Source organism: Cydia amplana, chromosome 23, assembly GCF_948474715.1.
Source record: "Cydia amplana chromosome 23, ilCydAmpl1.1, whole genome shotgun sequence".
NCBI classification, from domain to species: Eukaryota; Metazoa; Arthropoda; class Insecta; order Lepidoptera; family Tortricidae; genus Cydia; species Cydia amplana.
Genome location: NC_086091.1, coordinates 8370594 through 8386547, shown reverse-complemented (window position 1 = coordinate 8386547; position 15954 = coordinate 8370594). Strand labels below are relative to the sequence as shown.

General features: G+C 39.5%; 1 protein-coding gene across 1 annotated transcript in view; it reads right to left on the bottom strand.

Moving 5' to 3' along the window:
• Positions 1 to 15954, bottom strand: part of LOC134658859 (MAP/microtubule affinity-regulating kinase 3-like) — a 153031-nt gene that overhangs the window by 13463 nt on the left and 123614 nt on the right. Inside the window, exons 15-18 of the mRNA XM_063514530.1 lie at positions 15799 to 15932; positions 11825 to 11992; positions 7594 to 7709; positions 6160 to 6271 (exon numbers count right to left, since the gene is read on the bottom strand). Coding sequence (XP_063370600.1) covers positions 6160 to 6271; positions 7594 to 7709; positions 11825 to 11992; positions 15799 to 15932 — 530 coding nt within the window. The remainder of the gene's footprint in view (positions 1 to 6159; positions 6272 to 7593; positions 7710 to 11824; positions 11993 to 15798; positions 15933 to 15954) is intronic.

Genomic DNA, 15954 nt, shown 5'->3' with positions numbered 1-15954 from the left:
CACATCCGAAGTCCAACAGCGAGAGAAAATTTACTGAAAAATCTAAATACAGTGTGTATAATAATACAAATATACAAAATATTTATTTTCAGTCGTCGATTTTTTTTTAACAATTTAGGTAGAGTCCGAAACGTCGAGGAGAGAATATCAATAGGTAAAGGTTTGTGCTGTTTTGTGAACTTAAACAAATATAGAGCCCTGGAATGTAGAGAATTCGTTCCGAATAAGAGCGTTTCTACATTGTTCGATCCGATATTGGATGTAGGATCCTAGTCCGTAGTCAGGGGGTGCCGTCTATAGCGGCTACACACACTACAACAAACATTATGCCTACACATACACACACAAACAAATATTATAGGTCCGACAGCAGACGGGGGGCTCCGATGTGGCTGAAATTATCGGAAGCGCCTTTCCGATATAGGGTCGTCCAGAAATCATGTGATCATAATATTTGGCCAATTTTTGACCAAACGTTGGTGATATTTGGTGATGCCACAAGATCACGTGATCGTGATAATTATGATGCGGGTACTCTTAGACCAGTGGTTCCTAACCTTTTCAGTCCGGTTACCCCTATGACTAACTAGGGAATCTGATTTTACCCCTCCTCCCAATGTGGTAATAAAAAATAAAACGTGTACGTTTGTTGTATTGTTAAATTAGGTTAGCTTATTACCCCCGTAAAATACCAGTTTTACCCCCACGGGGGTAATTACCCCCAGGTTAGGAACCACAGTCTTAGACGCTAAGTAAGTATGTAAGTCCAATGGCGTTTCTTCTGTATTGCGTATTTGTTCAAGATTCTATCTCTCATAAACAGGCATCGTAAAAATCTGCTTATCACTTATATATTTAAATAAAATAGAGCGGATTTATATTTGAACCGATTAAATTTTTGAGTAATATTGTTGTTTTTGGCTTGCCCGCTTCGAAAAAAAATTACACGTGATATCTTCTCTGAAGCGGTGATGGCCGAGTGGATATGACGTCCGACTTTCAATCCGGAGGTCGCGGGTTCAAATCCTGGCTCGTACCAATGAGTTTTTCGGAACTTATGTACGAAATATCATTTGATATTTACCACTAGCTTTTCGGTGAAGGAAAACATCGTGAGGAATCCTGCATACATCTGCGAAGAAATTCAAAGGTGTATGTGAAGTCCCCAATCCGCATTGGGCTAGCGTGGGGACTATAGCCCGAGCCCTCTCCGCATGAGAGGAGGCCTGTGCCCAGCAGTGGGACGTATATATGCTCAATTTTTTTTTTTTATTATTATCTTTGACCCCCACCCCCCACTAAACGATCACATGATTTCTGGACGACCCCTATCGGATGTGAGGGAAACAGATGGATGTGAGTGCCATATCACATCAAATCCGCTTTTTTTGCGTTATCTATCGTTTTTAGTCGGTAATAATCATTTATTAAATAGAAAGACACATAAGTCTTACATTTTACTTCCATCCGATATCCGATATCAGATTGGGCATAGTGGAAACGCTCTTAGAACTCGATGCACTTACAGCTAGGATGAAATGCGGCGCGACGGGACTAGGTTTTTCTCTACATGCCATTTCACGAAAGCAATCAAATCAAATACCTTACACCTAATACCTTCTGTACTTTTGAAATTTTTCTATAAAAAACTTACACTGCAGTGTAAAAATATATTTATTTCCGCGAGTATAGTTTCATGATTTCTATAAAATAACATGTAGAAAGAAATGTCGTCGCGATTAATGCTCTCTTATTTATGTTAAATATAAATCGAACTCTAACGTAATGTCAACTAAAGTGGACCGCTTATATTAGTTATAATATAATACAATGAAAAAGTTTCAACAACCTATAAGAAAACCCTTACAGGGTAGTTGTAGATGCGACGCTAGTCTCTTGCGAATGACATCAAGATCTCTAGAACTTACGGATCTTTTATAAATATGGACGGTAAATAGGGACCAAATATCGAGACTCCAAATTCGCATCTTCGGCTATTCTGTAAGGATATTACAAAACGTCCTGGCAAGTTCACACTTGGCAGGAGTTTTCCATTAATTTTCTATATTTTTTTATAATAACTCTCCATAAGTCTTCATGTGGTCGCTGCGCAGCGCTTACGGGTTTTGATTCAACCTGCGTACAACGGAACGGGTGAGCGATCGACCAATCACGGCCCGAATCGCCCCCCTCCCCTGTCTCCGGCTCACTTTTTTATTCTTGATCAAGGCACTTGTTATAAAGCCAACAAAATGGCGGAACGCGCGAAAGATGCACAATACTTCTACACTCACTAACTCCCTCCGTTTAAAAAAAAAACAATAAAAAAACACGTCCGTCGCAACACTCAAGTTAAAAGGGTTGTGGATAAGACTAGAAGCGAATCGGTACTAAGAAAAAATTGGTATAATCGCGACCGTCGGCATTCGTTAGTAGAAGCGTACGGTTAGGTAAAAATAATCGTAAAACACGGGGGATGCACGAAGGGCAAACTTTAATAAAATAAACGTGTTCGTACACCACTAGGGAACCGGACATACTTACTTCGTACTCGATGTTTCGCGTCACTAATTTTAAGCACTACGATCTACGGACAACACTCAAAGCTTGGCAGTACAGCGCTGCTCGTACAACACTTTCAAGTAGCGAAATTAAAAATAAAATAGCGTTCAATAGAAAAAAAAGGGGCATACAACATGCTTTGACAGCTAATTCACTAAGACGGTCGGCAAGAAGTCGGTCAGGGACTCGAACGGGGGTAATTTTACGCGTTAACTCCAAGGTACGGCATTATGTACATAAAATCGAATGTGCGTACGTTCTACTGAGAGAAAGGGAGATAGGAGGTTTGAGCATCGTGCATCCCCTGTATTTGACGCGAGACCAAACACAACAATAAAAATAAAAACAAAAATAAAACCGGAGCTCGGATTCTTTCGAGGGAGACAATTGAGCACCAAATAAATACAAGTGAAAGTATAAAAAAACACAAAAATGAGCCACAATTACTAGACAATACGGATGTTAATCAAGTGACAAGTTAGAAAGTGTTTTAGAAAAATGGTGTTAACAATTTTATTTACATAAAGTTCGTGAAGGGAGCCCTTTTGAGATGTCGCGGCCGCTGCAGTGTATACAGAAGGCATGCAGGGTACACTCAAACAGGGCTCGATAAAGCACTCCTGTACGTCTTTTCCACAACCCTTTTAAAATTTCATTTAGGGCCCCAAGTTGGGCGCCACTGTTATACAATCTTAGACAAGTCTACTCTATATGCATGGTGATGGTGATGGTGAAATATGGTGTGCGTGGAAAGCGGTGCCGAGCAAACAGTGATACGTGGCAGTGGACCTACCTTGTTCATTATAAAAGACTTACGTGTTTCCTTATTAAATTAAAAATGTTTTTTTAATGTTACAAAATTTAAAAATGAAATTTTAATCTCACGGGCTGATTTCTTACAACTTTTTTACACTAGAACTAAACTACTTGACGTCAAAACCAAATAATAGTTCATAGATATACTAGACTTTACGATACGAATTTTTGTTCAGTATAATACAGCTTGCAATTCAATTGCGTACAAATACAGTATGTAACTGAACGAAAAGCAATTACTCAAACCCGTTAATGTTTAGGTCACACTGAGCAACTTTTACTATGGGACCAACCCCGAAAACACGGAAAAAATTTTGGAAATTTCAAACATTTTGCTGGTCTGATGTTGAAATTTCCTCTAATAGGAATTCATTCCATTTTTTTAAGCGATTTCGGGGTTGGTCCCATACTAAAAGTTGCTTAGTATGACCTAAACATTAACGGGTTTGAGTAATTGCTTTTCGTTCAGTTACTATGTATTAATTTTGGTTTAAAATATGAAGTGAAACAAATTATGCAATAATATTATAAAGAAACACATAATTCTCGAATAGAATACAAGTGATAGTATAAGTCTACTATAAAAGTGAGCGTGAAGCATCGTAGCGTATGTTATATAATAAATAATAGACAAACACATAAATTATACAACGTAGGGTTAGTTCCAGTCGAAAGTTTTAATTTATGACCCAATTTGTACTGTGTCACAGTGACAATAGTATGAGGTCCCTAGCGACTTTCATATTCATTGTCACTGTGACAAAGTACGAAATGGGTCATAAATTAATACTTTCGACCGTACATGTTAGTTTATAATGGATCTGTAGTGATATTTAGTGTTTTGATTAGTTCACATCAAGATGTTGTTCACAAGGCGGTATAGGGGCATTCCACGAGAATGTCGCTTACGTAACGCTTTCGCCTTGTATGGCAGCTACCTTAATCAAATCCCTAAAGTTCTAGAATATACTGCCAATTTCTTAGCCAAGTCGTGAAATATTAAGAGACCCAATATAGCTTACTCAGCATTTTCAGAAGTATTAGAATAATGTCGTTACGTAAGCGACATTCTCGTGGAATGCTATTATACTTCTAGGCGGACTGAAAAAAACTATATTATAGCTCTATAAAAGTAAATTTTAGATATACAACTTCAAAAATTATTAAAGTAAAGAGCTCGAGTCCGGATGTTAGCAACGACTTTTGAATGATAAAGTGTGGAATGCCACTATCGTCGTCATTTTTTCGTAGGAATTTGATGTTTATAGTGGCACTTCCAGTCTGTTACTAAAAGTTCGAGTGATATTTGCAATATTTTTTCTCGCTTTAAAAATCGACTACTTTATACTTAAATGAATTTCCGCCTTGCCTACAACATAATTAGAATGATAGAACCACAACCGCCACTTAAAACGACTGGAATCGTTTCAAGTGTATCAATGTATACTTTATTCGCTTGTAATAAGGTTTAGGAAAGGTCAGTTCAGAGGGTGATGGGTGTGCCTTAACAGCAATGTTAACCATCGGTAGACCTTATTGGGTTGCAATAAAGTCTAGGAATGGTCAGTTAAGTGGGTGTGGGTGAACAGTCTTTAAAAGTCACAAGAATCTAGCCGCCATCATACAATTGAAGTTAAGTTCTCTTCAAAACGACATGCTGAATTAACATGAAATTTCACATTAACATTGAAGTAATGCATATTAACTTTCGTTGCTGGAAATGGTAACATAAATAAAATAGAACGAGTACAAAATTTACAGTAAAACTTATTTATTACAAATATTAGCAACAAAATCTAAATACCAGATAATATAGGTACCTACTCGCATATGCGTCTCGAATGTTCAAGCCAAGTTTCAGGTAATAGGCTACATGTCAAATTTTCATTTATGGTATCAATCAATCAGGTTTGTTTTTAGGATTAAATGTCTCTATGGGACCCATTGCATTAAAGCAATACAAAAGTCAGAAATGATAGTCAAAGTCCGACAGTCGTACTTCACTCGCGAAACGCCCCTAAAAAATCGCTATGTGAACGTGACGTCAAGGTCACTGAGATCGCATCTTGAAGTATGAACAAAACAAGAAAATTGCATTTTTGTCGGTGAAATATTGCGTTTATGTATATAGTTGCTATACAATATTTTTTTGGATAAAATGTGAGAAATCGAATGGTATCCTTACTTATTTCGTTATTGAAAGTTAAAAGAAAACTTAAATTTGAAACTTTCAGGTGCTGTATTTTTGTATTATTTCCATTTTTTTTAATTTACACAATATTGTGATAAATTGCTCATTTGCTATGTGTATTTTACTACATTTTGTAATAAAATTTAACATGCGTCTTCATCCCTATTCCAGCATGTCGTTTTAAAATGAGAGCGTAACTTTGATTGCAATGGCTTAAATGGCTTATTTTGGATAAAATGTGAGAAATCGAATGGTATCCTTACTTATTTCGTTTTTGAAAGTTGAAAGAAAACTTAAATTTGAAACTTTCAGGTGCTGTATTTTTGTATTATTTCCATTTTTTTTAATTTACACAATATTGTGATAAATTGCTCATTTGCTATGTGTATTTTACTACATTTTGTAATAAAATTTAACATGCGTCTTCATCCCTATTCCAGCATGTCGTTTTAAAATGAGAGCGTAACTTTCATTGCAATGGCTTTTTGGCGGCCCGTTCTTGTGACTCTGAGCCGACCGTGGACCTTATTCCCTGGGTATAAGGTTGAGTTGCAGTCAGCATGTGGGGGGGGGGGGGGGGGGGTACGTACCGCTTGGAGAACCTGGACGAGAGCTTGGAGAAGAAGGATGGTCGCGCCTGGTGCGGGGAGCCTCCGTCGCCGTACGCGCCGCCCGCCGACGCGCCGCGCGACCGCGTCTGGCCTGAGGGTGAAGGGTGCGGTTCAAAGTTTTTATTGTATATAAGAATCAGGTTAAGTACATTGCAGGTCGAAAATACAATTACACATTCGTTACACTGAGACTTTACCTTTTCAGGTGTACAAACATTTGCAACTTATATATGCGGAAATTCATTGGTTAGTTATAGCGAAGAGTATTTGAAATAGAGGCGGATTGTCAAAGTAAATTATGTAGCCAGAGTAAATTCATCACCATCTTTTGACAAAAGATTAAAACTGTTAGAATGCCATTTGAATTTGTCCCTTATTCTTTCATAACGGTCAAAGTCAAATGGCATTCTAACAAATTTAATCTTTTGTCAAAAGATGCCAGTAAATGTACTGAGGCTACATAATTTACCATGACAGTAACTCTCTATTCACTCTATACTCTTTGGTTATAGTTTGTTATAGTTTAGGACTGTCTCATTTCAAACATAGACAGTCTTACTATCTTTGCCTTACACTAGTACTAGCACCCAAAAGAAAAAGATGAGTATAGTTTTCCTGGTTCTTATTGACTGACGAATTGGTTTGACCAACTTTAAGTCGTTTTATTTAAAGTTGTATATTGTACAAATTTTTTTTTTCCAATTTGGGTCTCTTACTCAGAATCACGGGCTCTTTCGATCCTTGTCGGAACAAATGTCGGAATATCCCAAACTTTCAATTCATCCTTACGTTACTTCGAAAAATCTTGGGACAATGTTTTTAGCATCGAAAGAGCTTTTTAGACGAATTGACGCCGTGATCTCAAATGTTATTTAATATTTAACTTCATTTGACAACATTAACCCTTTGACCGCCAAAGACGTCAATACAGCCCAATATCAACCATTGTGCATTCCAACAAGGCTCACGATGACGCGCCGCTCACGATAGGCGTGGCGGTCAAAAGGTTAAGACAGTACTTTATTGTCGAGGCAGAAATTAGCTACATCCGTTGCAAGCTGAATATTAAATCGAAATGGACGACCTTGACATTTGTCGAATTTAAACTGTTGTGAGACATACTAACATTGAATAATTTTCTAGGCTCTCCGAAACATGTCACGCGAGTGACTTAAAACAAGTGAGTCTAAAGGCCTGTACACACCGGCTGCGTGTGTCACTAGCACGTGCGCGTGCGGCGTTGTAGTATACAGATCCTTATGAGAGACGGCACACCGCTTGCGTGACGTGTGCGTGTGCGGCTCCAACATCCAACAGTGCACGTCACGCACACGCAGCCGGTGTGCACAGCCTGCACAGGCAGTTCACCGTAAAATTATTCAATCTTGATATTTGTTTCCAAAGTTGTCATACCTGAATGGAAGGTGGACCTGGACGGCACGTTGCGCGGGAACACGAGTTGGTTGGGGAAGTCGCGCCGCGTCGCCGCCGCGCCCGTGCTCGCCGTCGTGCTGAGCTGCGTGTTCAGGCTGAAAATACATGCAACACATACAAAAAAGAATACAAAACAAGTCGTACACACTGCCTGCATCGATGAATATCTAAAGACTCAGCGATGAACGCTTAGCGATGTGACGAGTCCACTTTTTTCAATTCGAATTGATTCGGCCGCTGATTCGAGTTGAAACTCGAGTTGACTCGACTCGACGGTTCGCGTGGTTCGCGACAAGGTCACGGGCACCACAGGCGAGGAGCGGAGTCAAGCCGCAGTTGTTGTAAAAAGAACCTTCAGGGCACGGAATTAAGGTTTATTTTTGAATGGCTATACTAGCAGTGAACTCGAGTTGAGATGACCAATCAAGCGGCAGTTGTTGTAGAAAGAACCTTCGGGCCACGGAATTAAGGTTTATTTTTGAATGGTCATAGTACCAGTCAACTCGAGTTGAGACGGCGAATCAAGCGGCAGTTGTTGTAAAAAGAACCTTCGGGCTATGAAATTAAGGTTTATTTTTGAATGGCCTTAGTAGTAGTGTGATAGCGTTGAATCGGCTCGGAGTTGGCGAATTGGCGATTCATTCGCCGAGTTAGCGGATCGGATACCAACCTACTGCCGATTTGATTCGGTGGTCCGAGAGGTCGAGTTGATTCGAATTGCCAATAGTCTTGATTCGAATGAACTCTTCTGTAGGGTGATTCGAATTATTCGAATCAGATAACTCGACTCGCCCATCGCTACGAACGCTGATGCCGACCTTCACGCTTTGGTTAAAATTAATGAATGGAAGCCGCTCTACGCTATGAGCGTGCGTTTAAAAGTGCCCTCTGGTAATATTCTCATTTAGACTATGCCAGGACTCGCGTGCTAGTTTTAATGTATTAGATCTACCCTTTATTTTCGCAGTACCTAATACCTACTGGCACTTGTTAGCGGGATTTTCTTTTTCTATGAAAGCTTTCATAATATAGGTTGGATTCAAACAGATAACATGGAAAAATAATAAATAAAAACAGATATGAATGTAAATATAATACTCAAATAAAAATACGAGTAAAACAAATTAAAATTACATAAAATAACATAATAGAAACCACCACACAGTTAGTAGTTTATCCAAATAAATCCACTTACCTTTTTATAACTGTAAAAAAAAACTCGAAGCTGCCTCAAATTAAAACCAGTGCAGAACGAAAGATAATCTCCAGCTAAAAAAAAAACAAAAAGCTACTAAGCAAAAAACACCATCAATGTGAGTCACTCGGCTAAACCAATAAAGCGTGAAGAAAATTTCGCCAATCGAAAAACCAAAATAATCAAATAAAAAAAATTCCAAAACCAAAAACACCCGTACATCAGTTAAAATTCTCGGGTCTCCTAATTGAAAAAATGGAGGCTCACTATTGAAATGGTTCCGAGTGGTGATTACTAACCACAAACCATCGTTCGTATTTCGCGTGCCAAGAATGAATGTCAGAGTTTAACTCTCATTTCAGACTTTTGTACCACTTTAACACAATTGGTCCCATATAGACAATTTATCCTAAGAACAAACTAGATTGAATTACATTGATTAACGCGTCCACTAGCCTAATTATTGCATGATCTCGCGTATCGCAAGCGCTTCATAATGCGACGTCTATTTAGTATGTGCAGAGCATTCAACACATCAAAAAGTCAACAAAACTATTGCTAAAGCCTCAGAACCTGGGCCTAGACTGAACGAGATACCTCGCGTTGTGCTGCGCGGCATCAGCGAGCAGCACTTGGGTTGGGTCTTGGTACCGTTGGCAATTGTTTTTCCATACTACTACAATTTAATAGGGACCGTTTCGCGCGTTAAGAACGAATGTCAAGACTTTGACTCTCATTTCTGACTTTTGTATTGCTTTAATGCTATTGATCTCATATAGACAATTGATACTAACAACAACCCGGACTGATTGACATTATTAAAACCGTATCCACTAGCCTATTTTGCGACTTCACGCTTCATAAACGCTTCATAACGCGGCATCTGTTGAGAGCATGCAACACAACAAAAAGTCTAATAAAGTAGTGCGTGAAAGCCTCAAAAGCCTAGAAAACTAGTGCTCAGAACCTGGGCCTAGGCTGAGCGAGATCCCTCGCCGAGGCGTTATGCTGCGCGGCATCAGCGAGCGGCGGTTGGATCTTGGTGCAGTTGGCAATTGTTTTTCCATACTAGGTACAATTCAGTAGGGACCGTTTCGCGCGTTAAGAACGGATGTCAAGACTTATTATTGATCCCCACAACAAACCGGACTGATTGACATTATTAAAACAGTATCCTTCACGCTTCGTAAACGTTTCATAACGCGGCGTCTATTGAGAGCATGCAACACAACAAAAAGTCTAATAAACTAGTGCGCGAAAGCCTCAAAAGCCTAGAAAACTAGTGCTCAGGACCTGGGCCTAGGCTGTGCGAGGTCCCTCGCCGAGGCGTTATGCTGCGCGGCATCAGCGAGCGGCGGTTGGATCTTGGTGCAGTTGGCAATTGTTTTTCCATACTAGGTACAATTCAGTAGGGACCGTTTCGCGTGTTAAGAACGGATGTCAAGACTTATTATTGATCCCCACAACAAACCGGACTGATTGACATTATTAAAACAGTATCCTTCACGCTTCGTAAACGTTTCATAACGCGGCGTCTATTGAGAGCATGCAACACAACAAAAAGTCTAATAAAGTAGTGCGTGAAAGCCTCAAAAGCCTAGAAAACTAGTGCTCAGGACCTGGGCCTAGGCTGTGCGAGGTCCCTCGCGGAGGCGTTATGCTGCGCAGCATCAGCGAGCGGCGGTTGCCTTGTAGCCGAGCTGATGGCGTGGGTTTTGGTGTCGTTGGCAATTGTTTGTCTATAGTCTATCTATACTATAACAATTTCGGTCTCATATAGAAAATTGGTACTAACAATAAACCGTACTGATTGGCATTATTAAAACCGTATCCACTAGCCTATTTTGCGACTTCACGCTTCATAAACGCTTCATGACGTCTGTTGAGAGCATGCAACACAACAAAAAGTCTAATAAAGTAGTGCGTGAAAGCCTCAAAAGCCTAGAAAACTAGTGCTCAGGACCTGGGCCTAGGCTGTGCGAGGTCCCTCGCGGAGGCGTTATGCTGCGCAGCATCAGCAAGCGGCGGTTGCCCTGTAGCCGAGCTGATGGCGTGAGTTTTGGTGTCGTTGGCAATTGTTTGTCTATAGTCTATCTATACTATAACAATTTCGGTCTCATAGAAAATTGGTACTACCAATAAACCGTACTGATTGTCATTATTAAAACCGTATCCACTAGCCTATTTTGCGACTTCACGCTTCATAAACGCTTCATGACGTCTGTTGAGAGCATGCAACACAACAAAAAGTCTAATAAACTAGTGCGCGAAAGCCTCAAAAGCCTAGAAAACTAGTGCTCAGGACCTGGGCCTAGGCTGTGCGAGGTCCCTCGCCGAGGCGTTATGCTGCGCAGCATCAGCGAGCGGCGGTTGCCCTGTAGCTGAACTGATGGATGCGCTCTTCACGGGTGTCTTGGTGCCGTTGGCAATTGTTTGTCTATATCTATCTATACTATAACAATTTCGGTCTCATATAGAAAATTGGTACTAACAATAAACCGTACTGATTGGCATTATTAAAACCGTATCCACTAGCCTATTTTGCGACTTCACGCTTCATAAACGCTTCATGACGTCTGTTGAGAGCATGCAACACAACAAAAAGCCTAATAAAGTAGTGCGCGAAAGCCTCAAAAGCCTAGAAAACTAGTGCTCAGGACCTGGGCCTAGGCTGTGCGAGGTCCCTCGCCGAGGCGTTATGCTGCGCAGCATCAGCGAGCGGCGGTTGCCCTGTAGCTGAACTGATGGATGCGCTCTTCACGGGTGTCTTGGTGCCGTTGGCAATTGTTTGTCTATATCTATCTATACTATAACAATTTCGGTCTCATATAGAAAATTGGTACTAACAATAAACCGTACTGATTGGCATTATTAAAACCGTATCCACTAGCCTATTTTGCGACTTCACGCTTCATAAACGCTTCATGACGTCTGTTGAGAGCATGCAACACAACAAAAAGCCTAATAAAGTAGTGCGCGAAAGCCTCAAAAGCCTAGAAAACTAGTGCTCAGGACCTGGGCCTAGGCTGTGCGAGGTCCCTCGCGGAGGCGTTATGCTGCGCAGCATCAGCGAGCGGCGGTTGGCCTGTAGCTGAACTGATGGAGGCACTCTTCACGTGTGTCTTGGTGCCGTTCCCGTTCTTGGTCTCCGGCGTAGCGCTGTCCGATTGCAGGAATTGCATGCTGTTAGCGAGGTCTTGTTAGAACATGCCGTGTATTGTGTTAGATATTAGGGCATAGACTAGGAATCCTCTAAACGGAGTTTAGAGCAATTATTTCATGAAACCGATGCTGCCAAAAATACGGGGGTGCGGGGGACGAGGTGAGCGAGTCCCGTGCCGTGATTGGTCCGTTCAAAGACACGGACCAACCACGGCACGGGATTGACTCGAAGATGGAGTAAAACTATCGTATAAGTGGCAGAGGGGGTAGCGTTACTATGCTCAGTCTAGAGGATGTCTTGTCTGTATATTAGGGTTAATCAACTTTTTCTTGTCACACGCTGCTATGGTTTCAGTCTCCTGAGTCACTCTTAAAACTCTAGGTTTTTCGTATTTAAATGAATCAAACTTGCATTTTATGGTAGTTATAAGACCTTTCCATAATGGGACATCTACTGAGCATGTTAGTAGAACATGGTACAGCAGTTCTTCTAACAATCTATGCTACTATTGTCTCCTCGCTGATGGGACAGAACAACAACAAGAAATAGATGATTGACCCATTAAACCCCCTGATTCATAAAACTTTACGGGCCTGATTTAGTTCAATTATTTTTTATCCCTTTCTTACAAATACAAGTCAAAATGACAGATAAGGACAAACGATTATTAGCTAATTGCACGGATTTAGAGTTAATAAACTGGATCGAGTACATTGACCAAAAAGTGTGTCCACATGAGAAGTCAAACTAGAGCCCTGCATCTCGTTCTAATTAGGGTGACCATAAGACATCTGTATGTGGGATATTAGGATAACATGAAATATATCAGTAGGGTGTGTCATTTTCTAAATAAAGTGAAATTTTAAGTAGTCGGGTTTTTTCTTTCATTTGTAGTCGGCCTCTTTCGCACTCACTCATGGTATGTTCATAAAGGTAGGCTTCCCTTTTGTCCACTTCAGCTTTTTTTAAGTGTAAGCGTCATTGAAGATCTGTTTAGCAAATATGACGTTTTTTTTTCAAAGTTGGTGCCTTTTTTCTATTGACGGAAATGTGTCCTACCTATAAAGAATCGATTGCATATATATAAACAGTTTGAAACACCTTTTCCGTAACAAAATATTATGTATAAATGAGAGTCTGTAATGTTAAGGAGTTAAGCACTTTGGTTTTTAATTTTGGCAATTGAAGGGATGTTTACAAAAACAACATAACTGACTACACTGGTTGACACCTGAAACGATTAACAATGTTCTTAAAAAATGTCAACCGCTCTAAGCAGTTATGTTGTTTTTGTAAACATCCCTTCAATTATTCTATAACAAATCTTAAATTAAACATGCCGAAATAAAGACATACCTATTAAGTTAAACTTACTTTTACATTACCTACGTTAATAATAAGAATTCTGTGAGACCGATTCACAACGTGCCGACATCATAGTCACCCTAATGAGTTTGACAATGTTGTCTTGTATTTTTATAGTAAAATGTAATAATTGTGGCTTTCTTGTGAAACAATATTCCACAATTAGCAATTATTTCACTCCAACAACCTTTAACACAACATTTCTTCACAATTTTTAAGAAATTTCGCATTCACGTGTTTTGAAGAAATGTCATCAAGTTGGGGATACCAATTAATATTTAAAGTTACTACAAATCCTACCATACTAAAATTTAGGTTTTTTTTGCTGTGTATGCGCTTGGGGTAATCAGTTAATAATATTGGCATCATAATTATTTACAGATTACTTAAAAGATATCAGAACTGTAATCTGAATATAGCACTAAAATTGTATAAGAAGGTAAGCAAAAGTAGTTTATTGATATAATTTCTACCACAATGGTATCTTTTTAACATTGGCAACATGTGCGAGTGAGACACAGGGCTCGGGTTTTTCTATCTCAAGTGGACCGTTTTCCCTAGTCTGGTACGAACAACTTTCTGTCTCGGTGATAAGGTTCAAATTAGTACGGCAAAAAAAGTGACAACTCGCTCCAGTTTAAAAAATATAACTTCATGGCTAATTGTGGTTTGTAGCGCGTTTATGAATAAAGGGGATAGAGTGTGGCGTAGCGTAACGATTTGTTTTAAGAATTAATGTCAAATCGAAAATTCTACGAGACGAAAGAAATGCTGCTTTATTCGTTTTAGTGTAGGTTGAAATTCTATTGAAACAGAGTGTACAGTCAGCAGCAAAAGTTGCTCAGCGGGCGAGGTGTTCAAAATTACCTTGACACGCTCTTATTCTCTTAATAATAAAGTCGCGTTAAGATCATTATGAACACCTCGCTCGCTTAGCAACTTGTGCTGCTCACTGTACTTCGTAACATACGTTAGCGCGACACGAGGATAAAACAATATGAAACAAAACGTATTTAACAATACATCTTTGTAATTATTTGTTATAATTTTATGAACGAATTTAATTGTATAGTTTACACTATGCCACGTAATTAATCCATAGTAGATTTTCATGTACACTGTAATAATGTTTTGAGATAAATAAAAATAAATGTTAATATAACTTTAATAAATATATGGTTAGTTTAAAAATATATATCAATGAGTTTACACAATACATTCACATAAGTACCACCACCAATGCACGATAGACTCGTTTTATTATTTACCATAATAATATAAGAAAATAAATATGTATAAAGTTGTAAAATTTTACACTACTATTTTGACTGTGATAAAAATGCTACGAAATATTTCCCTAAAATACTTAATCGTTATTAATACTGATAATACGTAAACCTTATTACAAAGGCATAAGGTCCACAAATTGGCAGTCAGAGTCGTCGCTACTACAGTTGTTAGGCATAATTATTTTCCATCATATTTTCACAGAAACGTACGAACATGTTCTGCTATTGCAGTCAGTCTCAGTACATAAAGTACTGAGGTTGACTGAAGTAGCATTAAAAATATACGTTTCCGAGAAAGTACGATGGAAAACAATTTTTTCTACTAGTCGACTGTAATTCTTGAATTAAGATTTCGTATACCAAACTGCAAATGGGTACTTTTAATGTATAGAATAGAATAGAATTTATTCGTAAGCACAGACAATACATAATATGACAGAAAACACAAAATAAGATTAAAGTGCCACGAAATATGGCGAAATATGGTATGGGCTCCAAACTCAACTATAATATTCATTTCGAAACGGTTGAGTCAACTATAATGAAATTGACGAATCACAGCTCGCCGACGTCAAGAGGACGAAACAAAACTATAGCTCAAATGAATTATAAGGCGCGTACGAGTATGAAGGTATCCGGCAGCTCGCGTATCTTAGCTGTACTTATACCTACTTTTGGTTTCTTTATCTAGATGATTCTACTACTTTAAAGTATTATTTTTGTTGACTCGTAGAAAAAGTATTGTGTACAATAGTGATATGTGACGTTCCACGGCAAAAGGTGATATCGTTGTCTGAGTACCCACAACACAAGCTTTCTTGAGCTTACCGTGGGACTTAGTCAATTTGTGTAATAATGTCCTATAATATTTATTTATTTATAAAAAAAAAAAAAAAGGTACCTTATGGCAGTTGGCACTTACGTCACATAGCGCCGCAATAATAATAGCGCGCGGCGGCGGAGCGGCGTTAATAATAACGTAAGCGCCAACGGCCATAAGGTACCTTTATCCGTGGGACGTCACATATAAGGATATAACGTAGCTTTTCAATCTCGTACCTCACTTAGGCAACTCAGCAACTCGACTGAGCTCTCCATTATATCACGATCGTATAAAATACTAATGCAGTACATCTGTACACCTGGCGACGCAGGTTAGTGTATGTACTGACCTGGGCGCGGGCGGGGGCGGGCTGAGCTTGGGCGGTTGGTCGTGCGTGGAGCGGCGCGCGGCGCCGGCCGTCATGGTGCGCGAGCGCGGCTCGGGCTTGGGCTGCGCGGACAGGGGCCGAGCGCCGCTCTGCACCTGCCGCAAACACACACTAGTT